General features: G+C 61.5%; 2 protein-coding genes across 2 annotated transcripts in view; both read right to left on the bottom strand.

The window, feature by feature from the left end:
- Window positions 1-8,454, bottom strand: part of COL20A1 (collagen type XX alpha 1 chain) — a 29,439-nt gene extending 20,985 nt beyond the window's left edge. Inside the window, exons 1-5 of the mRNA XM_040459757.1 lie at window positions 8,337-8,454; window positions 7,541-7,731; window positions 7,309-7,381; window positions 6,241-6,375; window positions 101-244 (exon numbers count right to left, since the gene is read on the bottom strand). Coding sequence (XP_040315691.1) covers window positions 101-244; window positions 6,241-6,375; window positions 7,309-7,381; window positions 7,541-7,731; window positions 8,337-8,454 — 661 coding nt within the window. The remainder of the gene's footprint in view (window positions 1-100; window positions 245-6,240; window positions 6,376-7,308; window positions 7,382-7,540; window positions 7,732-8,336) is intronic.
- Window positions 8,455-13,734: 5,280 nt separating this feature from the next.
- ARFGAP1 (ARF GTPase activating protein 1) overlaps window positions 13,735-25,715 on the bottom strand; it is a 17,153-nt gene continuing 5,172 nt past the window's right edge. The window contains 15 exon segments of the mRNA XM_040459882.1: window positions 13,735-14,368; window positions 15,071-15,141; window positions 15,661-15,720; window positions 16,144-16,200; window positions 17,036-17,065; window positions 18,011-18,043; window positions 19,169-19,225; window positions 20,208-20,253; window positions 20,255-20,305; window positions 20,817-20,903; window positions 21,699-21,799; window positions 22,275-22,446; window positions 22,700-22,809; window positions 23,008-23,071; window positions 24,102-24,195. Of these exon segments, the coding sequence (XP_040315816.1) occupies window positions 14,029-14,368; window positions 15,071-15,141; window positions 15,661-15,720; window positions 16,144-16,200; window positions 17,036-17,065; window positions 18,011-18,043; window positions 19,169-19,225; window positions 20,208-20,253; window positions 20,255-20,305; window positions 20,817-20,903; window positions 21,699-21,799; window positions 22,275-22,446; window positions 22,700-22,809; window positions 23,008-23,067 (1,275 nt within the window). The 5' untranslated portion in view covers window positions 23,068-23,071; window positions 24,102-24,195 and the 3' untranslated portion in view covers window positions 13,735-14,028.

Below are 25,715 nucleotides of genomic sequence, written 5' to 3'. Positions count from 1 at the left end.
ACGGGAGAGACACAGCTCCAGCCAGAGCAGGGCCAGGGTCCCGCTCCTCCCCACGCGCAGGCTCTGTGGCTGGGCTCCAGGGGCGGGGTGATGGACTTACTCACAAACTCCCTCTGTGCCAGCAGGGTGGTCCCTGAGCCAGTAAGCTGGAAGATCTGCGCGGTGTAGCCCTTGGAGGGGCTCAGGCCCCCCACCGTGGCCTTGGGGGCCTTCGTGGTCAGCATCACGTCCTGCTCCGCGTCCCCTGGGGTGGGGAGAGAACAGGGAGGGGGGAGGTCTTTGCTCCTCTCTGTGGGGTCTGACGGGAGGGACTGCACTCTGGGGAACAAACTGAAAGGGAATGCCTGTCCGTGGCTCCATGGCAGCAACACGTCCGTGTCCTTGACGAGGACTTACCCTCCATGACTTATGCACACGTCCTCCAGGCGCCCAGCACAGCGTCCTCGGGGACACCTTGAGGACGTGAACATGGGGGCACACGGAGAGAGGAAGACGGGGGGGTCGGGGCCCCCGCTCTGCCCTCAGCACTGTGGTTGGACCGCATGGTGCCAGCCCGCAAACACCTCCGCGGGTCTGAGGCCGAGGCTGAGTTTCAAGCATGAAAAACAAGCAAAATCCCAAAGGGGACGCGGCTGTCTGCTCAGAGGAGACACTGAAGTGGGTGTCAGAGGGCGCCGGGCACCTGTCCCATCTCCCGTGCCAGGCAGGGGAAGGGGTAGGAAGGGCCGGCACCCCTGCAGGTGGAGAGAAGGCCGACTCTGCCCTGTCGTGTGGCCAGCCTGCACCGGGGGCGCGCGAAATCCAAGGAGTCGCGGAATTGCCGCTGTCGTAATTAGGAGCCACTTTGTCAGGCATTCACTGTGTGTGCGTCACGTTCATCAAGTTGCGTGATTTTCACAAACCCACTGCCCCCACTTTGTAGGAGGGAAAACCGAGGCCCCAAGGACCAAGCCACATAGTCACTCAATGGTGGAATCGGGATTTAACCCCGTCTGTCGGATGCCACGCCCACCTGCACAGATGTGTGATTAGCGAGCAGTCGATGGGGGGATTCACGTGTGCATGTGTGCACGTGCGTGCAGGCGTGGACACACACACACACACACACCCTGCCCTGGCCCGGTGCTCACGCCACACAACAGGGCCTCGGGGATTCTGGACTCCTGGCTTCTTGGGATCAGCTCTGCTCACGCTCACCCCCTCCCAAAGGCTGCCGTTTCTCTCCTCCAACCCCTCTCGGGTCCCACCGCCTGCCCCTCACCCCCACCCCACTGGCGATGCAGCTGGCTTCACGTAGCCAGGGCCTCACATATGCTAGGTCCTAATCCCGCATTCCCACAAACTCTTACAGGCCTGTCATCGTTAAAAGAAGCCAAATATTTTGCGAAGGTGGAGCATTGAACAGATCGCAGGCGAGCAGCTCTGACGTGTGAGCTCAGTAAGCGCTGACCGAGGCGGCCGTCGCTCTCGGCTTTACTGCAGGGCACCTGCCCACCTGTCCGCCGCGGCGCATAGACCACGGGCATCGGTGGACTTGGTAGACCACACGACCCTCCGTCCGTAAGAGCTAGAACAAGATGGAGGAGTTTTTTTTGTGGGGGGGGGGGGGACAGAGAGAGACAGAGCATGAACGGGGGAGGGGCAGAGAGAGAGGGAGACACAGAATCGGAAACAGGCTCCAGGCTCTGAGCCATCAGCCCAGAGCCCGACGCAGGGCTCGAACTCCCGGACCGCGAGATCGTGACCTGGCTGAAGTCGGACACTTAACTGACTGCGCCACCCAGGCGCCCCTAGATGGAGGATTTTTAAAGAAGCTGCTTGCTGAGAGCTGCTGAGGCCACGATCCAAAACCCAGAGCAGCGATGCAGCCGCTAGGGCGCCCCTACAGCAGGCCTGGCCAGGGCCGTGCTACAGGCTGAGTGCTGGCATCCCCCCAAAATCCACACGTTGACCTCCTGCCCCCTAAGGTGACCGTGTTAGGAGGTGAGGCCACGGTGAGGTGAGTGGTTGTGAAGGTGGAGCCCCTGTGATGCGGTCAGTGCCCCTCTGAAGAAGCCCCAGGAGTGGGCACAGAGACAGGACAGCTGTCTGTAAACCAGGAAGAGGGTCCTTACCAAGAACCCAACGGTGCCAACACCCTGACCTCAGATGTCCAGCCCCCCAAACTGTAGGGACTGAATGTTGTTTAGGCTGCCCAGTCTGGAGGGCTTTGTCAGAACAGCCTGAACTGGCAACGCAGGGAGCCTGGAAGAGAGGCCATGAGGACAAAGGTTATGGGGACTTAAGAAGCAAGAATAGGAAGTCTGGGCTGGAAGTGAACTCTTGGCACATGCCCCCACGTTTTTGGGTTGAAACCATAAAGATCTACCCTTAAGAGCAAGGGTTAACGGGAATAGACCAGCCCTTGAAGGGACTGGAGCCCAGCTTCAAATACTTCCAACCTCTAAAATTTAACAAAGATTACCCCAAACTGCTAGTTCCCATTGCTTCTGTCAGAAACATAATTTTTTTTAATTGTTTTAAATGTGTATTTATTTTTGAGACAGAGAGAGACAGAGCATGAATGGGGGAGGGTCAGAGAGAGAGGGAGACACAGAATCCGAGGCAGGCTCCAGGCTCTGAGCTGTCAGCACAGAGCCCGACGCGGGGCTTGAACTCACAGACCGTGAGATCATGACCTGAGCCGAACTTGGACGCTGAACCGACTGAGTCACTCAGGCACCCCACAATTTTTTTTTTCTGGAGGAAGACAATGTTACATAAGGTCATAAATTATTTCTGTAAGCTTTCACAATGGCTGGTACTCAATGCAACATAACCAGGTGTACAAGGAGCAAGAGGAAGTGATAGAAAGTTAAGAGAAACAACAGACAATAGGAAGAGACCACTGATTTTTCTGGACAAGTTACGGGGCTTTTAAATAATTATGCAAACTAGTTTGAAGATTTAGGGATAAGCCTATGAAGTTAGGTGTCAAACTAGAAACAGTAAAAAAGAAATTCGAATGTAAAAACCAAATGGATATTTTCCAAATGGAAATTCTAGGATGGAAAAACAAAAACTTGAAGTTAGGAATTCTAAAAATGACTTAACAGCTTCTTACGCACAAACGAAGAGATGAATAGTGGAGTATAGGTCAGAATAAAAACACAATGTTAAGAACGGAGAAATAAAAGAATTAAAAATATAGAAGAAAATACGAGGCACAGATACATGAGAGGGCCCACATGTGTGATGAGAGTCCCACAGAGAGAAAAGACAGCAAACAGGGCACAAGTGATATTTGCATAGACTTGGCTAAAGAATTCTCCAAAATTGTACGACAGTAAGACCCAGACCCAACGAGCCCCATGAATCTGCAGCGAGGTAAGAAGAGACCCACACCAAGAACATCAGATTAAGTGTGCTCAAAATTAAACAGAGGGAAAAATCAGAAGGCAGTCAGGAGGAAGGAAAGCGAGGAATTATATCTCACAGGGCAATAATCAGGCTGGTAGCTGAATTCTCGAGAAAACACAATAAAAGCCAGAAGACGGTAAAAGGATTCTTCAAAGTGCCGAAAGAAAGTGCCCGCTCCAAATTCTATACCCAGCAACAGTATCTTTCAAGAACAAAGAATGAAGACACTTTCAGGCAAACAACAAAACAAAAGCCCAGAGAATTTGCATCTGGCAGAACTGTACTGCAGGAAACACCAACGAGTATTTTCAGGCAGGAAAAAAAAAAAAAATCCCAGATTGGAAGACTCTGGAAGGAATAAAGAAAAGGGTGTACATGTGAGTTGTTCTAAATTAACATCACGTCAACTACAGTAATTAAAATGTACTCTGAGATTTAATATAGATACAGAATTAACGTGCATAGAAAGGGGATGAATGTGGCTGTGATGATCAGAGGCCTTGTCTCTACAGGGGGAAAGGCGGTGTAGCGGCCAAGTATAGGACTTGCTGACAAGTTAATGTCCTTGCTGGTGGTTGTCTCTGGGGTGATCGCCACATGAATAAAGGAACCATAACTACCAAGATGATGGGGACACAGAATAATAATGAGAAGTGTTCAATAATCTCATACCTACTGATCAATCTTAACTTCACAAAAAAAGAGACACCAGACACTGTGTACCTCCATTTGTGGCACAGTAGAAACGGCATAGAATCACTTACAAGAATTTCTGTCAACAAAATATAACCAGATTGGAATCTGACCAACTTCCGGGGCAGAAGTGCCAGTCTACAGGGGATACAGGGAGAGAGGAATGGTGTGCGTGGCACCATGGAGATGCCATCAGCAAAACACAGAACGTCGGGAAAGCGATCTTCCTTACTCAACAAATAAACGTCAAAGAAAAGGGGAGAGAGGAAACAGTTGTAGAGTCAAGACTACTTGAGACATAGGAACCACATAAAATGCGTGGATTCTGTTGGGATAGCAATTCAAAGAAGTCAAGTATAAGTATTTATCAGACAAACTGGAATGAGAACACAAGAAAATATTTAATGGCACCTCTGAAACATTTTTACTTTTTAGGCATGCTACTACTGGAGTTATTTCGGAGTCCTTCCTTTTAGACAAAACTACTAAAATATTCACAGACGGGATTATATGACTACGTGACGTCTCGGATTTGCTTTAAGATAACGCAATATATAGAAGGAGTTGGAGAGAGATCACGAAATATTGGCCACATATTGATAACAGTTGAGAGTAAGTCATGGGAATGTGAAGTTCATTATACCACACTCTCTTTTAGGTGTTTAATTTCTTCCATAAAAATTCAGTTTCAGAGAGGACAAGGAGAGAAAAAAATCATAACAAGTATAACAAAAGATAAATCGGAAAATGTTAGATTTAAACCCAAATACATCAGTAATTTCATTAAATGTAAATGGGGAAAAAAAAAATCTCAGTTAAAAGGCAAAGATTGTCACACAGGACAAAACCAACACCAATTACGTGCTCCTTGGAAGGCGCATCTATGGTGACAGGTGACAGAAGGCTGAGTAGATGATGTAGTGCAGGCAGCGCCCAGCAGAGCCAGTGGCCCTGGTGCAGAGGGACACCTGACGAGAGGTAATGGGCAGCACTCCACAGCAAGATGGAGTCATGCCAGACTCACACGCACCCATTCACATGCACCTGAACACAGCCTAACATACAAAGTCCACTGAGGCAAGCAGAGGAAGACGTTTCTACAAGCCAAGCAGGGGTTAAAGTGCTTCTCTCAGTGACTAATAGGATAAGTAGACCAAAAGCATTAACAAAAATAGAAAAGATTTGGGGTGCCTGGGTGGCTCAGTCGGTTGAGCGTCCGACTTCGGCTCGGGTCATGATCTCACAGCTCGTGAGTTCAAGCCCTGCGTCAGGCTCTGTGCTGACAGCTCAGAGCCTGGAGCCTGCCTCGGATTCTGTGTCTCCCTCTCTCTCTGTCCCTCCCCCGAGCACACTCTTTCCCTCTTTCTCTTTCTCTTTCTCTCTCTCCCTCTCTTTCAAAAAATAAACATTAAAAAAAGTTTAGGGGCGAATCAGTGGTTTGGTCGGTTGAGTGTCCAACTTTGGCTCAGGACATGATTTCACAATTTATAGGTTCGAGCCCCACGTTGGGCTCTGTGCTGACAGCTTGGAGACTGGAGCCTGCTTCCGATTCTGTGTCTCCCTCTCTCTCCACCCAACCCCTGCTTGTGCTGTCTTTCAAAAATGAATAAACATAAAAAAAAAAAATAGAAAAGATTTGAAAAACAGGATGAGCAGCCTTGGCTTAATTAAAATATTAGAAAACTACCCCCAAGTCAGAAAGGGGTCATTCTTGGGAGCAGAGACAGATTGGAGCCGGGGGAGGGGCCTGAGTGGGCTGGGGGAGCCCCTTCCCCCTCTGGGGCGTGTCACTTCCTGCAATTACACACTCAGGGTTGGCGTGTCAAATCTCAGTTTTTGAAGTTTTTAAGACCAGCAGCCAACATCACGCTGGGGGTGCTCTGTGGCTGTACCTTCGCAGGGCTCTTGGCCCCCCTCCTGCAAAATGTCCGTTGGGTAGGCGTGCAGAATTCTGGAGGGGAAGCTTGAGGACAGACTCGTTTCTTCGAGAGACACTGGTTGACCCTTCTGGGTGTGCCGGATGTGGGGACACAGCGGCGGGACCTTTAAAGGCTCTTCTCCCGCCACGTTCCGCGTGCCAGTGGGGCAGACGCACACGGGTGTGGGACGATGGGCAGGGCACTGGCACCCCTCCCAGGGGCACCTTACCTGCCATGGGCTTCACCTGCACCAGGTAGCCAAGGCTGCTCCCCTCCGACTCCGACCACTTCATCTGCAGCCGGTCCTCAGGCAGCACCGCCAGCCTCAGGCGGCCGCTCTCTGGGGAGACAGCACCAGGTGGTCAGGGCTGACCCGAGGACAGCACCAGAGAGTTTGTGCCCCCTAAAGCCCCCACCCCAGGTGCCTTGGCCCCACTGGGGACAACTTGAGAACCCGGGGCCCCATCTGGGGCTGAGAGGGACCACCTGCCAGAGCCAAGGAGGGAGGCCTGGCCGGCTCTGCCGAACGGGGCCCAGGCCAGCATCCGGGATTGGCGGGAACAGCCTGGTTGGCATCCCCAGCGTGGAGCCCATGTGGTGGCTGCTGCCCTGGGGCTCGGAGCTGCCTGATTCCCCCATCCCCACCCCCCCCGAGTCCACATAGCCCTGGAGGGGAGCTGCGGCCGTCCTGGGAGGAGGAGGGTGGTGGAGGATGGGCCCTGGGACACAGACTGGCCTCTCGGGGAAGCTTCCGGGAACTCTGTGGCAGGAATGGCTATTTTTGGAAGATAGGGAAGAGATGGGCCTCTTCTGGATGCCCCTACTGAGAGATGGGGTGTGGGGAGCAGGGCAGGGGTTGGGGGGGGTCCCAAGGCAGGCACAATGACCAGTGGTTCAGAGTGGGAAACAGCTGGGCTGGGCCCCCGGATGGGCCAGGCTGCTCGCTGGGAGCACCAGGGCACGTCTGACGGGGCAGCCATAAAAAGCCATTTGTGAGCAGGGACCCCCCCACCCCCCAGCTCCTGCTCATGAAAAGGCTTCTGTGTCTTGCTGGGCCGCTGACACCCTGGGGGAGGCATCCCAGATGCCTTTGGGGTCTGCATGTCAGGGGCCGTGGTGGGGCACAGGGCGGCGGACAGCGGGGGGCCTGTCCCCTCAGCAGGGCCATCCCCGGGGAAGACAGCCCAGACATGTGGGCCCCCACCCACCCTGGCCTCCTAGGGGCCGGGAGACCATCCATCATACTGAATGAGTCCTGACCTCAAGGTCTGTGGGCTCACAAGTGACTTGGCCCCACCTTGGGGTGGTCCTGTCAGAGCCACGGGGACCCGGGACACGACCCAGCGGCAGTTGCCAATGTGCAACCAGAACTAAGGAGACGTGCCACAAAAGAGTGGTTGGCGGACTCCACACCAGGTGTGGCCACGCGTGTGCCCCGCTGCCGTGACCGTGTCAACAGAGACCACGAGTCAGACGCAAGGGGATTTGGGCAGTAATCCGGGCAGTGACGTGTGGCCTCCTGCCCTCACTCGACTCGGGGGAGCCCTCTCGGCGGGGGGCACAGCCGGGGCGCTGGCGGCCAGACACCGGCCCTCCCAGAATCCGTCCAAACCAGCACCCCGCGCGGGGAACACGGCAAGGAAGTCCGTCCGGCTCCGCAGCCGTGTCCCTTTTGGGGTCACGTCACTCCCCCAAAACACGTCACTCCCACAGGGAAACACTGTAAATGCCCAAGAGGAAGCGATCGGACTGAAAAGGCCCCTGGCTAGACGCGGTGCAGCGGCCACAGGCGCTGGCCACGCGGGTGCCGAGGACAGAGGCAGGGCGGCCCTGCCTTCTCCCAGTGCCTGCAATTGTCAGAAGCAGGCGGCAGACAGCAGAGAACAGTGCTCTCCTCCGGGGGGACAGGAGGAAAAGGGGGCTCCGCTTTCTACTCTAGATTTGTGCCGTCTGGAAACTTTCTGCCGAGGAGGTGTCCTGAATGACGCAAAACAAAACACGACTGTAGGAACTGGATGCAAAACGTGTAAATGCGATAAGAACAAACGAGGAAACAGCAGCATCCCCGGGCTGGGCCGGAAGACGGCAAGGCCAAAGGTCCAGCAAAAAGCGGAGGGCGACGCTTTGGGCAGAGGAGCACAGGCGGTCCCCGGCGTCCTGTCTTTCCTCAAGAGCACGACCTCGGCCTGGGACGACGGCTCCCAGGGAGGGTCAGGAGCAGGAGGCAGAGCGGTGGGGCCTGTGCCCTGGGCGGGTGTGGCCTGGGCTGGGGTTGGGCGCTGACTGGGGCCACCTTCCCAGGAAGCACCCCCGCCTCGTCCTTACCTCGTCTCTGGCCGAGTCCCACGGCAACACCCAGCCACAGCCAGAGGCAGACCCCGAGGTGGGGGCACACAAGGGCACTCGTGGCGCACCGCCTGTGGGAGACGAGGTCGTGGACCATCTTCCGTCCGTCCAATCACTCCTGACCACCCCAAGTGCAGTGATCTGGGGAGTCCTACACCCCACAACTGCCCACACCCTGCCCGCAGCAGACCGGTGTCCTGCATGACCTTTGTGGAGAGGTCAGCCGCCCTTCCCCAACCCGCCCCCAGATGCATCTGGCCGTCACAGCCTCTGCTCCTACCTTCCACCCCCAGGACACCCTCACAGGGGGGGGGCCTGGGTCCTGACTGCTGGCCAGGTCCCTCTCTCGTCATTAGAACAGACTGCTCCCAGGGCCAAGGGGCCTGGGGAGGGAGCTGAGGCCAGGTGGGGGCAGCCTATGGTGTCAGGGTGGGGACTGGGGCCCCAGACTGAGCACAGCCCCTAGGATCTCGTAGGGCCCCTCGGCCAGCCCCAGGACCAGCTTCTCAGCAGGAAGTACAGGTCCTTGGAGGTGGGGAGGGGCCGCCGTCCCATCCGGGGCTGCACAGAGCCTGGGGACTGCCTCTGCTGACAGTGCAGAGGGGACACACAGCACAGAACCTCAGGACCCCCGCCAGTCCAGCCACACCCAGGGGAGGTGGGAGCCAGGACCGTCTCATGGAACTGCCCAGCTTATGGGCGTGCTCGGGGCCGCGGAGGGCCAGAGGGCAACGCACGGGCTATCTGGACGCTCCAGGTCCCGGGACCTGCCTGATCCACATCCTGAAGCCAGACCCCTCCGCCCCCGAGAAGGCTGACCGGACCCAGTGGGACTCCTTCCAGGAGCACAGAGGTCACGGCTGAGAACAGGAACCCTCTGGACAGTCTGCCCTCCCTGCCCCAGGACTTGTTGAAAAGGCAAGATCGTCCTCACATCACAGACCCAGCAGACCGCCGGTGGCCCTCCTCATCCCCTCAGCCCCCAGGACCACAGGTGAGTCACCAACCTCCTCCTGGGTGTGGGTGGCATCGCTCGGTCGGTTCCTGTGCACTCACATCCACTCTGGTCCCGCTGCAGCCACGAGGGGCCGGGGCTTATGAAGGCCCCTTTCCTCAAGACGTCACTGCCTCGGCCCAGCCCCCACCCCCCCTCCCCCCCGCCTCCTCCTCTCCCCAGGCTCTCCGCCCTTCCCATCTACAGCCCAAGATGGGGGTACAGAGTCCCAGTGCGTAGGATCGCATCGCCGCAGGGCAGGGGTCTCTCGGGGGTGGGAGAGGGTGCACCAGCCAAATGCCTTTATCCCTCATCCTCTTTGGGTCTGCCCCAAAGAGGGGCTCACAGGGGAGGCACCTCAGGGACACGGCCACCACGTGTGGTCTGAGCACCAGGCTAGGGGTGACGGGCATAGGTACCTCCGGCAGGCTAGCAGGGTGGGGACGTATCAGCCTCCACTTCCTCCCTGCTCCTCCTCAATGAGCCCCAGCGCCCAGGCCCATGCCCACACTGGCCTCTTCCCAGAAACCTCTGCTGCGCTGCCCCACTGGCCTCGCAACAGCCCTCCCCGGTCTGCAAGGGCCAGCCCGGTGTGGCCCCGCCCACGTGGGCAGCCCCAGGCCCAATGCTTGGGCAGGGATGCTGACCAGACCGGACCCCGCCCCAGCCCCACCCGACTTGGAATCGCCCCACCAAGGAGCCGACGGGTGAGCAGAGCTGACTAGCAGTTGGTCGCCAGGGGCTGGCAGCCGCTCTGGGTCCAGCTTCCCGAGACAGAAGCACTTTGGTGGGTGGGCACAGCCTGGGGCTCTTGGGCGGGGAGGCCAGAATCTGAGACCTGGTACTCACTGCAAGCTGGGAGCATTTGGGGGGGGCGAAGGTCAGGGGCTGGGTGCTGCTGGGGGGGGGGCCCTTACCCAAGACCCATGGGGGCTTATCCCCTCCCCGGACTCCTGGCCACAGGGAAGACCCCGCAGGACCAGCCAGCGCCCCTGCCTCACGCCTGCCGGTCTACCAGCCCCAAACCCGGGAACACTGCGGGGGGTGGGGGCCCACGGTCTCAGGTCTGGGCCAGGAAACTGGGGCGGCTCTGTCCCAGGTGGCCGAGTGCCCCTCCCCTGGTCCTGGCTGCGCGGTGGGCCCAGCTGCGCAGTCAGTGCTCCTGCGGCCGGGACGGGCCTCAGACCCCGGGCCACACGAGCTCTCGGACATAGCCAGGGAGCGCCTGTGCCCAAGGACCCGAGCCGGACAGCGGAAGGACGCAGCACCCGGGAGCTGGCCCTGCCCCGTCCTGGGACCCACACCCCAGCCAAGCCCCGCACGCCTCAGCGGGGCCCAGCAGCCACGGACAGCCGTGCCCCGGGCCTACCGTGTCTGTCCGTGGCTCACAGGTGCTCAGGACACACGTCTGCACTCAAACGCACCCACTGAGGTGCCACCTGCACGCGCACAAGCCGGTCGGCTCCTCGGTGCCCTTGGCTGGACCCTGTCCGCCCCTCACCCAGTGCCTGCCCATCACCTGTGATGCCCCCGAACCCCCTGAACCAGTTAGCAGCGTCGGGGCCGCCCAGGACCCCAAGAGGACGGGACAGTACGGTACTGGGTGCTGGCCCCTGGCTGAGCAGGGCCCCATCGCCCTTCCAGAAACAGCACAGCAGCCTGCCCACGGGCTGGCATGTCGCCCCCATCACGGGCCCTCGCTCCGGCGTGCACAGGTCCTCCCCCAGTCCTGGCCTCAGGGGAAACTGGCCCTCGGCACGGAGAAGCCTCCTGCGTGGCCCCCGACATCCATGCTCGGGGCTGCAGGGGCCGGGCCGCCCCTGACCACACCCATTGGCTCAGACACCGCAGACACGCCAGAGGGCAGGGCCCCCACCGCCCAGTCATCCCCACCCAGACGGCCCCCGGGAAGGCCCTGGCTCTGGGTGTGAGGGGTCAGGGCCCACCGGGCGGCTGAACTGGGCCACAGCAGAGGCGGACTTGTGTGAGGGCTCGGCCGGCGGGGCGCGCAGAATGCCACGGTCGTGGGGAAGGCCGGAGGGAAGGGGGCTGAGGGGGTTGGCCTTCGCGTGCGCCCGCCTGTCCGTCCTGGCGTCCGGCGAGGGGTCTGGGGCCGAGATGGCGGAGCCAACCGGGAGGCCTCGACTGGCGGTGGTCCTACCAGTCCCTGGTCAGCCTGGCGTCCCGCAGCCGGGGTCCGGGTGGGACCCCTCACAGGCAGCCAGGGGGGCAGAGGGCGGCTTCGCGGCCTCTGGCCCCGTCTCTCACCAGGCTGGCCCGAGGGGGAGACGGCTGGCCACCAGCAAGGGTGGGGAGGCCCACGGGGATTCAGCCAAGAACTGACCCAGGACTGCCCCATGCCCCCTGGGCCCCACCCAGACCTGCCTTCCCGCTTGGCACCCACTGTCTTCTGCCCCGGACAGGATGGCCCACGGGAGACCACCCAGGAAGAAAGCTCCGGTTCTGGAAACTCCACTCGGCATCCCCCGGCTGTGCCTCCCTCTGGCCCCACTTCCCCTGTCAGGGGACTTCAGACCATTTCTGCCCAGAGCCAGGCAAGCTGCCACGGGCCCCGGGTCCCAGGCAGACACCCACTGGAGCCCTCTCTGCCCCCCCCCCCCGGGAGGTGTCCCACCTGCACCTCCAAGAGCCCCAGGCCCCGCCCAGCCCGTCCCCCCATCTGCAAGCACATGCTGAAAGTGGCCTTTGGGGCACTCACCCAGGTCACTCTGCTCCCATGTGCCAGTGACCCCTGCACAGGAGAGCACCAGACCGCCGCCCAAGCCCTCAGCCAACACAGCCTGTGGCCGCGGGCACCCCACCCGGGCTCCACCTGGCACAGCACCAAGGGCATCGGTCTGCCGCCCTAAGGGTCTTGGACCACCGCATCCCAGCACCCCAGGATGGGTCTGGGAGAACACCCCCTTGGCCAGACCACGTCTGAAGATACAGCATAGACCTGACCACTGCACTCAGCATGACAAAGAAACTCACTCTCAGCGTGGCCTCCCAGAGGAGAATTTACTGAAGAGTAACGGCCTGAGCGTCGGCCACCGAAGCCCCCGGGGCCGACAGCAGAGCCCCCGGTTCCCACCCTGACGGAGGAGGAGGTTCCAGTGCAGAAATCAAACCCACGTCCCACAGGGCACCGACCCCGGAGGATGCCCGTAGGGGTGACAGCTGGCCCCGAGCACTCTCCTGAGCACCGGCACCCTGTGACGCTCGTTCCCAGGACAGCAGACCGACCACGGGGCCTCTCATCACCCTGAGGTTCTGACCTCTGATCCGGGTACAGAGGCCGCCGGCTCAGTGACCGACATCCCCAAACGGCAGCCAAACACCGCAGGTGCTCCACACTGGGTGTCCCTGTCCTCCGACAGCTGTCTCCTACAGGGAGAGCCGTGGGCCGGGAGGCCGTGACACGCCGGCCCATCACACGCCCCAGACCTGACACGGGCGGTCACGGCCTGGCTGCCGCCAAGCGTCCACGCCGGGCCGGCCTGTCCCGTGACACGAACGGCTAGCAGCGTCCAGAGCACAGAGGGGCCACATCCCGCACGAGTCACGCCAGGACTGAGGCACACGCGGCACCGGGTCGGGTCAGAGGTTGGCTGACAGCCACGTAACGGTCAGGAGGCGGGTGCGGGAGAGCAGGCACCACAGCCGAGAGTCGCATGCGGGCGCGTCACACTGACAGGAGAACGACCCGTTAGTACTAGGCCGTGACCGCGGAGGTGGGACGGACACGTGGTGGCTGACGGCCACGTGGGCTCTGGGTGGACAAGGAGACGCAAACGACGCTGCAGGCCAGGCCGCGGGCGCAGGACGCGCTGGCAGGGATGGGGCGCCGGCGGCCCAGCCCGACGAGAACGCCCTCCTCGCCGCAGACGGCCGGGGCGGCTTCCGAATGCGGAAACAAACCCGGGACAGCGCCACGTGCTGCTCGTCTGTGAGCCCCGGGAAGGGCAGGCCCCGGGGAGCCCACCCCCCCCTGCCACACACCCCCACACCTGGCTGGGGGCCAGCCCGGCTCAGACAGGAACGTGCTGGCGTCCCTCCCCCGCTTTCACGTCCCTGTTGCTCAGCCGTCCGGGCCATCCCGGGGTGCTGCCCTCAGTCCAAGCGCAGACAGGAGGCCTGGGCATTGGGGATGAGGCCAGAGGCCCTGGGGTGTGCGTGGCCGCGCACGGAGGCCTGGAGAGGTGACACAGGAGAGAGGGACAGGTGGTGACCAAGGGCCAGGAGGGCGAGGTGGGCGGTCAGCAGCGCCAGCCCCGGTGTCCCTTCTGGATTTCCACACGGAGGACCCAGAGCAGGGTCCTCAGAAGCCCCGACCAGAAGAGGCCTGGGCTGAGGCGTTGGAGAGAGAGCACACGTTCCGCGTCACGACACTGCACGGGCTGCGGTGTGGCCACTCGGGAGGGTTTATTAGCGAGAGCGTCACGGGAACGATGGCGCAGCCTGCCTCCCGCGGGGGCGGGACCCCGCCCTCCTCGTTGCCAGGCCACCACAGGAGGGCCAGTGCCCACGTGAGCGGGCAGCCCCGCCCGCAGGCTCCCACCCGAGGTGCCGTCTTTGCGCCACAGCTGGTTTCTTGGGTCAGACGGGAGGAGACGTGGGGACCAAGTGCAGACGCGGTGGCCGTCCCAGCTGCTGGGGGCCGGTGCGCGGCGGGGCCTACCAGTCCTGGTTGTCCCAGCCCTCGTCCACCGGAGCCGCCGGCGGCACCGCCTTCTTGGGGGCCTTGGCTCTGCCCTCCCCGCTGCCCCCCCAGGCCTCCCCGAGGTCGCTGTTGTCGCTGTTCCTGTTGTTGGACGCGGAGCCCGAGCCCCACACGTCCCAGCTGTCCGAGCTCCGCTTCTCGGCCGAGGCGTCCGCGCACGTCCAGCTGTCGCTGCTTGGGGACCTGTGGCCCCTGGCGGGGTCGGCGCTCCCGAAGGTCTCCCAGAAGCTCTGGTCGACGGTGTTCTGGGGGTTGTCCCCACCGCCGCTCCGGTAGCTCTGGCCCTCCGGGGGTCTTGGGGGGAGAGAGGGAGACTGGGGACCAGCCAGAGCCACCTGGCCCTCCCTCGGCGTGCTCCCCAGTGTCCTCCCCGAGATGGGGCTCAGGGCCCGGAGCCAACGTCCACACCAGAGCTCAGGGCGGATCTGCCTCGGAGCTGAGGGCACAGAACCCTCTGGAAGGACTTGGGCGGGCCCCCTGCAGCCAGAGCCCGGCTCCGCCAGGCCTACCCCACAAGAAGCATGTCCCGGAGACTGAGGGAACAAGGCCTCTCGTGCCCCCCACGGGCCCTCTGACCCCAAGTGCTCAGGCCCCACATGGTCCAGAGGGTGCCCCCAATGGGCCCCCTGGCGCAGTCACGCTACCCAAACATCAGGACAGGACGTCAGGAAGACACGTGGTGCGAGTTCTCCCTGCCCAGCCGGCCCCAAGCGGACAGTGAGCGAGGTGACAGCGTCCACCCACCGGACCCGAGACCGCACGCGAGGGCTCGGCGTCCGTCTCCAGACTGAACCCCTGAGCCCATCCCTCAGGGGCCCGGGTACAGCCACACTGAGCGCGGGGGCCAGAGCAAGAGGTCGGGCTGCCAGCCGGCTCTGGGGGCCGCCGCAACCCCTGCACCCCTGGGGGTGACGTGCCCCCAGAGACCTTGCGGGAAGAAACCCAGGGAAAGGGGGCCCCTGCCTTCAGGACAGAGGGGCGGGGGCAGCAGCACACCTGTCCGAGGGGTCCTCCGCTCTCCCAGAGAAAAAGGTGGTGACGTCCCGCCAGCCCCTAGTGCCGGCCCCCTGGACCTAGAAGGGACAGAGGAGGCAGCTGAGCGGGGTCCTCATGCACAGCACACACGGCCTTTCACTCAAAGCCCCCGAGAGGCTCAGAAACGCAAGCAGCGTGGCAGGGGCTTAGGGCCCCGATGTCCCACACTCCCCCCCCCCCCCCCCCCACCGCCGCCGGGGCGGCCGGTGGCCAGGGACGCCCACGGGCACAGAGAGGCCCAGGGCTCAGCAGCTCCAGGAGACGCCGAGCAGGCGAAGGCCCCTGCACGCCCTCGTGGAGCGTCAAGGTCGGCACTCACCAAGGAAAGGGCAGCGGCAGCAAAACAAGGGCAGAAGAAAAAGAAGCGACAGGTTAGCGGACTGACGGAAGCCGCGTCAAGCTGTCTCCACATTCCTGTGGCGCCGGCACCGCAGGGCCTCTCTGACCCTCCTCCTGTGTCAGCGGGCGCCCAGCCCCTTCCTGCGCTCGGCTCCGGGCGCCCCGGAATGTGGAGACTGGCTTCCAGCGGCGCCCGGGGGGGCCCGCCCTACCTTGGACGCCAACTGAGAGACCCCACTGGACACATCCTCAAAAATCTTTCCCTCCTTCACCTGCGTGGGTTAAAACAGCACCTTTAGCGGAGCGGCAGAAGCCACACGGTCGCCCGTTTCTGACAAAGGACCGACGCAAACTGAAGAGCCCTGTGGCAGCAGCCGCGTGGGACCCTATCTCCCCCCCGGGCTGCCCCCTCCCCAGACGTGAAGGCGCCGGGGCCACCGACTCCATCCCAGGCTGGTTTAATGCGGCGTCCTCCCTGGCAGAGGACTGTGTCACCGACAACCTCCTGAGAACAGACCGACAATGCCCGAGGTCCCCAGCCCGCGAGAGTTTCCCGCGCTCAGTCAGCTGGGTCCCCACAGGAGAGCGGGACTACCCCCCCCCCCCCCCCCGCCGAGCAGGAGCTGATGGACAGAGCCCCCTACACCAGCTGCTCCCCTGGACGAGGGCCCACCGGGGGCCAAGGGCCATGTTACCTTCTCCTGGGCGGGTTTGAGGACGTTCTCGTTCAGACTGTGGCCCAGCTCCGAAGCCTGTGCAAACAGGGGCAAGTCAGGGGAGCTCCCCGGGCAGCGCGTCCCCCAGGGCATGGGTTGGCACGGTGGCCACGAGCTTGGCCGACAGAGGGAAGGCGGGAGACGGTGAGCGGCCCGGCGACGCACAGATGCCTCCCGCGCTCCTGGCGCTGCGCTAGGAGCGGCCCCCGGGCACGCTGGCTGTGGGGCGGCCGGAGACCACCGTCCCAGGCCTCCTCGCTCCAGACAGAGAGGCTCAGAGAGGCAGCAAGTAGTCGGGAGCCCGCCCCAGCCGGTGGCCACCTCCAAGTGTTCCCAGCAGAGCCCCCGCGATCCCGGCCCACGGAGACCACTGCCATGCCGGCTACAGGTCCCATGCTACCCCCTCGACGGGAACGCAGGCAGGCGCACCCGCGGTCACCATAGCAAAGGGGACGGAGCTGGAGGACGAGCCAAGGCGGGTGATTGGTGGGGGTGGGGTGGGGGGGACGACGGGGCAGCCAAGAGCACGTCAAGCAGCAGCAGCCTCGGTGGACCGGGTAGCCACGTGGGCGCCCGACGCTTGCCACCGGGATTCGCTCCTTCCAGTGATCTGGCTCGAGGTGATCAAGCCGGGAAATGAAAATCCTGCCAAGCAGCTCCTGGTGCCCCGGCAAAAGCAACGTCCCCGGTTCCCGACTCCAGAGCACCACGAGCGGGCCAGACGGGCCCAGTGGGCTGGCGAGGAGCGCCGAGGGTACACGCACGTAAGCGAGGACACACGACAGGCCACAGTCCAGAACAGCTCAGGGCAAAGCAAGTGATGAGCGCAGAGACGGGGATAGGCATGCACGAGAACAGGCTCGGGCCTTACCGGCTCTGGCTGCTGCTTGGAGCCCCAAAACTTTACCGAGACAGCAAGGGAGCGGGTTGGGGGGCAGAGAGTGGGGTGGGGGGATAGGAGAGAGAGAGAGAGAGAGAGAGAGAGAGAGAGAGACACAGCGCGGGCGCTAGGAGCATTTGACATAGACCAGGAAGCACGTCCAAATATGTTAATAGCCTCACGTTCTCATGGCGTCACCCCTGCAGGTGTCCCCAAAAGTGGCTTTGAGTACACACTTCTTGCCATCAAACCTCACTGCTTTCCACTCCCAACGTGCAACTCCCGGGACCGCAAGAGCGAGCGAGCCAGGAGCCCGGGAGGAGGACCGGGTGAGAAATCACCCTCGGGCAGGCTCTGCTGCAGAAGCAACCATCCTCCCGCCTGGGACCGCCTCCAGGGCTGCTGCCTCCTGCACAGTCCTGACTCCCAACAGCAGACACAGGCGGCCCAGCTCCAGTACCCCCTGGGGACTGCTGGGGCTACCAAGATTTGAAGGAAAAGGCCAAGGCCCAAGGCCCCCAACCACCGCCCACAAAGAGAACGCACTCACCGGGGAAGGATGAGTGCTATTTCCATAGAACCCAGACCCACCATCCCAAGGAAGGGCTGGGCTCGGCCTGCGTGCGGCTGCCTACCCCCCTCCCCACAACGCATAGCCTCAGCAGCACCCAGCTTCCCTCTGCCAACCGCACAGGGGCCCTCCAGCTGTGCAGGGCCCGGGCTGCGATGGAGGGGTGATTTTAGCCCTGCAGGCCCCAGGCAGATGCGGCCTCTTACCCATCTGCACACGGACGTGGGAGCCTGGGCCAAGTGTGGGAGCACAGGCCTGTCCACCCCTGAGCCACAGACACGTCCCCTCCCCCAAGCACACGGCCCAAGGAGGGCACACCAGGCAGAGTCCAAACACCAACAGGACATCAGACTAGGAATTTTAACAGCACAGAACACAGAAGCTTCCTTTGTTACCTTCTGACTTGCTTGAGATCCGAATTTCGTTGCCTGAAAAGAAACTCGACGTGGCTTTGGGATCTCCTGTCCCAACGCCGGGCCCCAGGGCTGTCCCCGCAGGGCTGAGACAAAGCTCTGGCCTAAGTCTGTCTGCTGACAGCCACCCACCCCACATAGCTCCTGGAGCACGAGGCCACCAGCTCCCTGTCGGAGGAAGGCCATCGGGAGGGACACCCACACGGCACACGGGCCTGGGGCAGCAGGCCCACCAGGAGGCGGTGGCCACCCCAGCCCTGTCACCTAGGGGCTTTCCCATGGCCCAGACCATACCACCTACTCGGCACCCAGGGCAGTCACACAGCTCGCCCTAGCACGGCACCCCCGCCACTAAGGAAGATTCCAGCTGAAAGATACCTGCACCCCTGTGCTGCACCTTCCAAAGCTAAGGCCACAGAGACAACCAGCAGAGGCTGAAGCACTGGGGCCACAGGGCCTGGGCCCCTCAACGCTGAGCTCCTCCCAGGCTGGGCAGGGCAGGATGCTGGGCACAGTGGCCCACGGGGCCCACTGAGAAGTGTCCACAGAGACTTCACTCCAGCCCAGAGCCTGCCCAGGGCTCTCCCTTCTTGGGGTTACCTTCCTCAGCATGGCCACACTGGCCGGGCAACCTGCTGGACCCCACCTACGGCCTCCTCTCCAGGCTGACATCCCCAGACAGGTTTCTGGCCTGTTCTTTTCCAAGCACAGGCCCACTCTCCACTTGTCCTGACAAGATCCCTAACCCCGTCGCTATGGCAAGGGTGAGAGAAAGGCCGGCTTGCACAAACGCTGCTCTGTACCCAGCAGCAGAACCTCGAAGGCCGGCAGGACCACTCAGCCTACAGGGGTCACGACGTGCCCCACCTCAAGATGGCACGCATCTCTTAGGGCCGCTGGCCCTCTGCAAACAGTGCCGCCCTGACACGGAGGTGGATGGCTGCTACGGAGCAGAGAACGATGTGGCCCTGAGGTCTGCCGCGGCCTCAGAGGTTCCGGGCCAATGGCGCACAGCCTGGGCCTGGGAATGCTCTCCAACCATCGGTTGGAGCCCCTTCAAGACCTTTCTGCACCCCCAGACCCCAGAACAGCCCAGCCCGCCTGGGTCCTACGGGCGGAGCACTGGGGCGGGCTACTCACACCCTCCTTGGCAGCCGAGGCAAACTTGCTCGCTCCAGTGGTGAAACTGCTCCAGCCCTGAAAAGAGAGGCCGCGGTGAGGCTGCGGGGGCGCCTCCCAGGCAGGCTCCATCTGCCACGCCGCCCACCTCTCGGCGGAGGGGCTGCCCGTGTCCGCACCCAACTCCACAGGAAGGCTGCCCCCACGGGGCCCTGTCCACAGCTGCAGCCCGGCCTCCCACGAAGAACGGGTTCCCACCGCGGGCACGCCTGGACACCACGCACCCGACCGGTGGCCACGGCAGCCGGGACAGCGCCCGCGACTCTGCGGTGCTCCCCCAGCCCTGACCGTCTGGACCTCACGTCGAGCACGTGGCCATGCTTTCGTCTGCTCTCCGCCCCCCACCTCCCCTCAAGGGGCAGGGGCCTGGCACCCAGTCTGTAGAGACGCCTGTTCTCTTTGCCCGAGTTCGAGGCTTCCCCCCAAGCCTCCAAATCCAATTGAGACCATTTAAAAACATAAATGGCTCACTTAAACCTCAGCTTCCCAACAGAGCCTCCTCCCCCCAAACAACGAGACAACTGCGTTCAGCTTCTTGCGTGAGATCTAAAACGCGGCAGGAGGGAACATGGAAACACGCACGTGCCCCGTACGGGCGGGGGTCTTTTTTTTCGCAGAGAAACTCTCAGGCAGCAGGCTGTCGGCTGGAGGCGTGCCTTTCCGCCCTGGAGCAGTGACCTCGGCTGCCCAGCGCCCCGGCAGGCCTTCCCCAGGCCGCCAAGGGCAGCGGGCACCCTTCCGAGGGTGCTAGAGCCCACACGGCTCAGCTGCCCGCTGTGCCCGGAGCTCTGCCAGGACAGAGGGGGACCGGGCAGGTGCCACACAGAAAGTCGTGCTCTGAAGAACCCCTCCCCCGTTCACTGGAAACAAGGATCTCGTAGTCACAGTGAAGAAAGCTTTCTGCGCGTGGGGACCTGAATGCACCAGGCGAATGAACCTGGCTGTGAAGAAAACAGGCCTCCTGCAGAGGGCGGTCCCCGGGGCAAGACGCGGTCCTCACCGAGCACAGGGACGACACGGCACTGCTGAGGAAGTCGTCTTCCCTCCTGGGGGGGGGGCACTGTGTTCCCAAACCCGACGTAGCGGTTCTCCTGGGCCCTGACAGGGAGACACAGGCACAGCCCCACTGCTCCCGACGGCCTCGGGACAAGAGGCCCCCAGACCCCAGACGGAGATGGGGGACCACCCCCCTCCCCCCGAGTACGTGTATCCACAGCGGTTGGGGGGGGGGGGGAAGGCATGGGGTAGGCTACCCCCTGCTCACTGAAAAAGACCCTCCTGCTGCATTCAGTCGGGGCCCCCGGCCGGACCCACAGCCCGCAGGCGGTTATGGCAAAAAGCGTTGAAGTTATTTTACAGCTCCGGCGACAAAAACTCGTTTACGCGTCAGGCTGCATTCTTTTTTCCTTCTAAATGTTGGGCTTTCTCTCCACTCAAAACTGTGCTTCAAACCTGGGCTGGCCCAGGGACAGCAGTTCAGGACCCGCAACTGCACGCAGACCCTGCACACAGCAATGGGCCCCAGCCCACGGCCGGGGGACAGTCCCGCCCGGAGGGACCCCACCCAGAGCCATCCAGCCACCAAACCCCTTGCTGCCCGCGGCCTCACCCCTGGTAGGAGCCGAGATCGCCATTCAGCCAGTCTTCAAACGCCTTGTCTGAGGAGCCGGTGGAGCTCTGTGGGTGGCCAGAGGCCCTGAAATGGGAGAGTCAAAGTTCAATGAGGCGGAGGGAGGTCGGGCAGGTGCCTGAGGGAACCAGGTGGGTCTCTGGGAGGTGCTATCTCTCCACCAGGTCACACTGGGCTCCTCCAAGAATGGAGCACCTGAGGCCAGCTGGCCTCCAGCTCTGTCCCAAAGGCAGCTCAGGCTCGGTGGCCGAGGCTGGCGACAAGCAAGCAGATACAATGTAGCCCCAGCTGGGGCCGCAAAGGGACCCCGAGAGCAGCTCTATCCTGCCCATGCCGGCAGGGAAGCAGCCCAGAGACTGGTGAGACTGAGGCTGAAGCAAGCACCCCAGCAGTGGCAGTGGGGGGGTGGCCTGGGCACCCCCAGTGCAAACAGGGAGCCTTCTCTAGACCGGCCACCCCAGAACAACGCCTCGGCTGTGCAGGAGGACACGGGATGTGCCGTGGGGACCAGCCTGACCACAGCATAGCTGCACTCGGGGGGGCGGGCCACCCTCCGAGAGGACAAAGGCTGCTTCCCAGAGATGCACACGTGTCACGGGCGTCTGGAAGAGCCTGCACTGAACGGGCCCTTGGGAGGTGGGGAGGTACCAGCTTCTACCTCAGGCACAACTTTACGCTTGCATTTCTACCGAAAGCCTGTGTTGCTTCGGCAACCTAGAACATTCTCTTTCCCGCTGACTTTTGGGCGTGTCTCACAACATGAGCCGTCACCGCAACAGTAAGGGGATCCTGAGCTAAGATCAGGGCCGAGATCGGGGCTGGGCCGAGAATAGCGCGGAGCCAGATAAGAGGAGCAGCTACCGGTGGGCAGTGGTCGCCAGCGCCTTGGGCTGGGGTGGGGTCCAGTTCTGGGCAGGCGAGGACTCCAGAGACCATTCTCTGCCTTCAGCTAGGGCGGACACCTGCCAAGGGGGCACAGGGATCAGAGAGCCTGCGACTGCCAGGAGGGACCGGCGACATCACCCGCTCCAGCATATCCTGCTCCCAGCCCCTCCCAGGCTCAGCGGCCACGGGCTGGGGCCACCCTGACACACGTCAACAGCAAGACCGACTGGGTCTCACGCTGGCTGCAGTGAACAGCGGTGCCGGTGAGTTCCCAGGCAGCGGCTCCAACCCCCAGTGACATGGTTCCTCCGGCAGGCGTGGCCGTCCTGGGATGGTGTGGCCACCACAGAGATGTGGGAACACGATGCTCCCCCAGAGGGTGTGGCGAAGGCCTGTCCTTACCCCCACCAACTACACACCACCCGCCCCCGAGTGGGACGAGGCGGCTCGCGTGTCCTGTCCGCAGGCGTATCAGGGTCCACAGAAGAATGCCAACGCCCAGACAACAGCCAGCAGGCAGGCCCCTGGCACGGCTGGTCAGCCTGTCCCCACCTTGTCCCTGAAGAGGGCCGCGGCCTTGCTGTTGTACTTCTCCTGCAGGGACCAGCACGGGTCATAGTCCTCCTGAGACTCCAGGAACTCTCGGAACTTCGCGTTCCCCCCAGCTCTCATCTTCTCGAGCTCCGCGTCCTTCCATTTGTCCATGGTAACAGAGCGCACAAAGCTAGAAGCCGGGCACCGATCTAGTTAGCAGCACTGGGTACCGAGGAGCTACCCCCCATGCCCACCCCAACCAGGGCATGGACATGACACTTGAGCTCCCCCGGGGCGGAAGCCTGGCCGCGATGCCCCAGAGGGCACGCAGAGCCAGCAAGGTGGCAAGTGTTGCTCCATCATCCCACACCCAGCAGTGGGCCCTCGACCGCGGCCGAGGATCCCCGTGGAGCCGGGGGTGCGGGGGGGAGCAGGGCACTGACCTGAGGTGCACCCCAAGCCCGCGGTGCTTCCCCGAGCACTCCAGGCAGATCCAGATGCCATAGGTCACGCTCACCCACTGGGGGTTGAATGCTCCACACTCAAAACACACCTGCAGAGAAACCACACGCGACTCACCCAGGCACGCAGGACAGAGCCCAGGGACCCCAAAGGCCCCACAGGTGCCCCCAAGAGGGAGCGGGGGAGAGGCTGACTCAAGACCAGCAGCCACAGGGTGAGCTTTGAGGCTACAGGTCGCTTCCGAGAGGTTTGCTGAAGCTCAAAGCACCGAAGCAAAGCAGATGCTTACGTTGTTTTCATCTTGGGCTCTGACTTCTTTAAGAACTTTCCTGGTCCGTGGGCTGGCCATGGTGCTGAAAGGAGAGAAGAAACTTTAAAAACTTACAAACAGGTTACTTTACGAGAAGACCAAGTAGGGCAAAGACACCATAACACACAGCTTCAAAGAAACCCTGCTGAGCTGCCTGGAAGCTCTGGGCAACACCCCTAACCTACTACAGGCAGCGTCGGGGAACCGCTCACACAAGGAAACTGTCCCCCACACTCGAAGAGAAACCTACAGCAGTCTGCATGTTCCCAGGCCAAAAGCAACGTGACTATGGAGAACAACGTAATTAGTAGCGTCCGCTTTGCTTAAGCATCACGCACCACCGAGGCTCTGCAATCTATACAACATCCCGTCTTGAGAAAGTCCGTATCGAGGGCCGGTCTTTATAAAATGTACACAGACTGGCCGCTAAATCTGACCGCCCGTCCGAAGGCCAACATACCAGACGTGGGCCAATAATCACGGAAGACGGGGAGCCCCAGGTTCTCTGCGCATCACACCTTCCGCTCCCCAGTGGGCAGCGTGGGGCGGAAGTGGGAGCCCTAACTGATGTGCGGAGAGGCTGACCTGTGGGAGGGTCTACAGGTAGGTCCTCTGTAGGGCCGTTGTGATGGAGGTGACCGGTGGCATGACCACGGCAGGACAGACCTGCCACCCTGCCTCACGGGGACGCTGTCGGGAACAACAGCCACATAACTCGGGCTGAAGAGCGGAACCAACTCCGTACGGATCTTCTAGCTTTGGCAAAGTTCAAGTTCAACCCCTGGCCCGCTGAATTCATGACCAGGACCACTGACATAATAAGATTCGAGCCAGGAGCCAGCACAGCGCTGGACATAAAGCAACACCGTGGTTCTGCACACACCACGACCACTTGGCCGTGGGCCCCAGGCCACCTCTCCGCCGCCTGGACAGACTGACGGTGTGGCTGCCGCCTTCTATCGACGTGCAGCCTACACAACCCAGGAGGAGCTTCTCTGCCCTGTATCTCACCTTTAACCTTAGTACACAGAACTAAGTCACAGACGGGAACGCCGACTCTCCACCCAACTGACCTTTCTAAATCTGGAAGGCCACACCTTTGATGTTCCCGCTCTGAGGCTCGTTGAAGCAAGCAAGAAATGAACAGTTGTTTCTGGTTTTCGATAATTAACAGAAACAAAACCCAGAGTTCACCCAAGGCTCCTCTGTGCTCTGCGGCTTTCTGTGCCGCGTGTGACAGTCTACCGAAAGCATCAGACCTTGAGGGCAAACACCTGAATCCATAATCTGGGCCAGACTCATTCAAATGGAATACTGCTGTCACACTGAGCACCTAGGCCACAGCACGGCATAGATGGGTAACGGCACAGACAGGTAAGGAAGGGCACAGACACATAAGCGCACACTCTTGGAGAGACATCCTGCCGAGTCTGAGTCACAAAGCCCTCTCCACACATTCATCTTGCGGCGGCCACTGGGGAAGCCCATGCAAGCTGGTGTGTGGGGCTGACATGCGTCCCTGCCCGATCAGGTCTCCATACTCAGCCCTGTGCTCTTTCCTGAGGACTGTAGCTTCCCTCAGGGGTTCACATTCTGGTCAAGAGGGCACAGGCAAACAAAAGCCAGAACGGGGCTGAGCTTGCTCTGAATTGGAAACTGCGTAAAATAAAATTGGGCAGAGCAACTGTTTGCAGAACTAGCCGAAAGGTAACATGTGGAAGCTAAAAGACTTGATTTGGGTTTAAAAGGAACTCCCCTTGGTGACCCGTTTGGAGGTGAGCATCCTTTAACCCTGGGAGATGCTAACTCTGATGCATGAAAACACCTCCTAACTTTCAAAACCATAAATAAGATTTATCCTGAGAAACAACCCAAAAAATCCTTAATGCTTGAAACCCAGATGGTAAAATGCAGCTTTCTGCAGGTGGACACAACTTCAGGAAACGTTGAACCAAACGAGGACACCTTTTCTTGGTTCATCAGGTAAGCCACTTGCTAACTGCTGAAAGCTGAGTCCTTAAGTTGGGACTTTCTCCATGTCTACCATTAAAAGTAGCTGAGGACGCTGCTCGGTGTCCAAGGCGCTTACACAGGTGACCAGGAGAAACAGAAAGCGCCCGAAGCACCCCTGTGGAAGCACAGACGATCTCGGAAGCCCGGCCGGTAACGTCAGAGCTAATCACCCCCTGGGCCGTCGTCACCCTGCTGCACAGCGGTAACCAGAGCGTGGCAGGAGTGCTAGGCCCGCACTTAACGGGCACGATTACTCCTCAACACTGGCGACGAGGCCGATCACCGGGGCAGACAGGACGCATCCGCTTCACCTCCATCCACGCCAACCGAAAAGGAACGGGTTGCTTCTGCCTCCCCGCGGGGGTCGTCCACGGCCAAGGGGCGGGAGCACAGGTGGCGAAAGGAGACCGGCCGGCCCCCCTCCCCCGACCCTCACCCCCCCCCCCCCGCTGGCCGGAACCCGTACTTGCCAGGGTGGAAGACGCCCAGACTCCAGCCCCGGCCCGACTGGACGCTCGTCCCGGCCAGCGCCAGCGCCCGAGGGAGGAAAGGGGCGAGCCGCGCCGGGGCCCGCGGCTGCGGGAGGATTCCAGCCCCCGAAGTGGGGGCGGCGGGCCGGGGGCGCGCGGGAGCGCCCGCCGAGGCGGACCGGGGAGCGGGCGCCGGGGGCCTCG

This window comes from Herpailurus yagouaroundi, unplaced genomic scaffold (genome assembly GCF_014898765.1).
Source record: "Herpailurus yagouaroundi ecotype Mexico unplaced genomic scaffold, PumYag 246, whole genome shotgun sequence".
NCBI classification, from domain to species: domain Eukaryota; kingdom Metazoa; phylum Chordata; class Mammalia; order Carnivora; family Felidae; genus Herpailurus; species Herpailurus yagouaroundi.
Note: the sequence above shows the minus strand (reverse complement) of the source record. Positions and strands in the feature narration are given on the sequence as shown.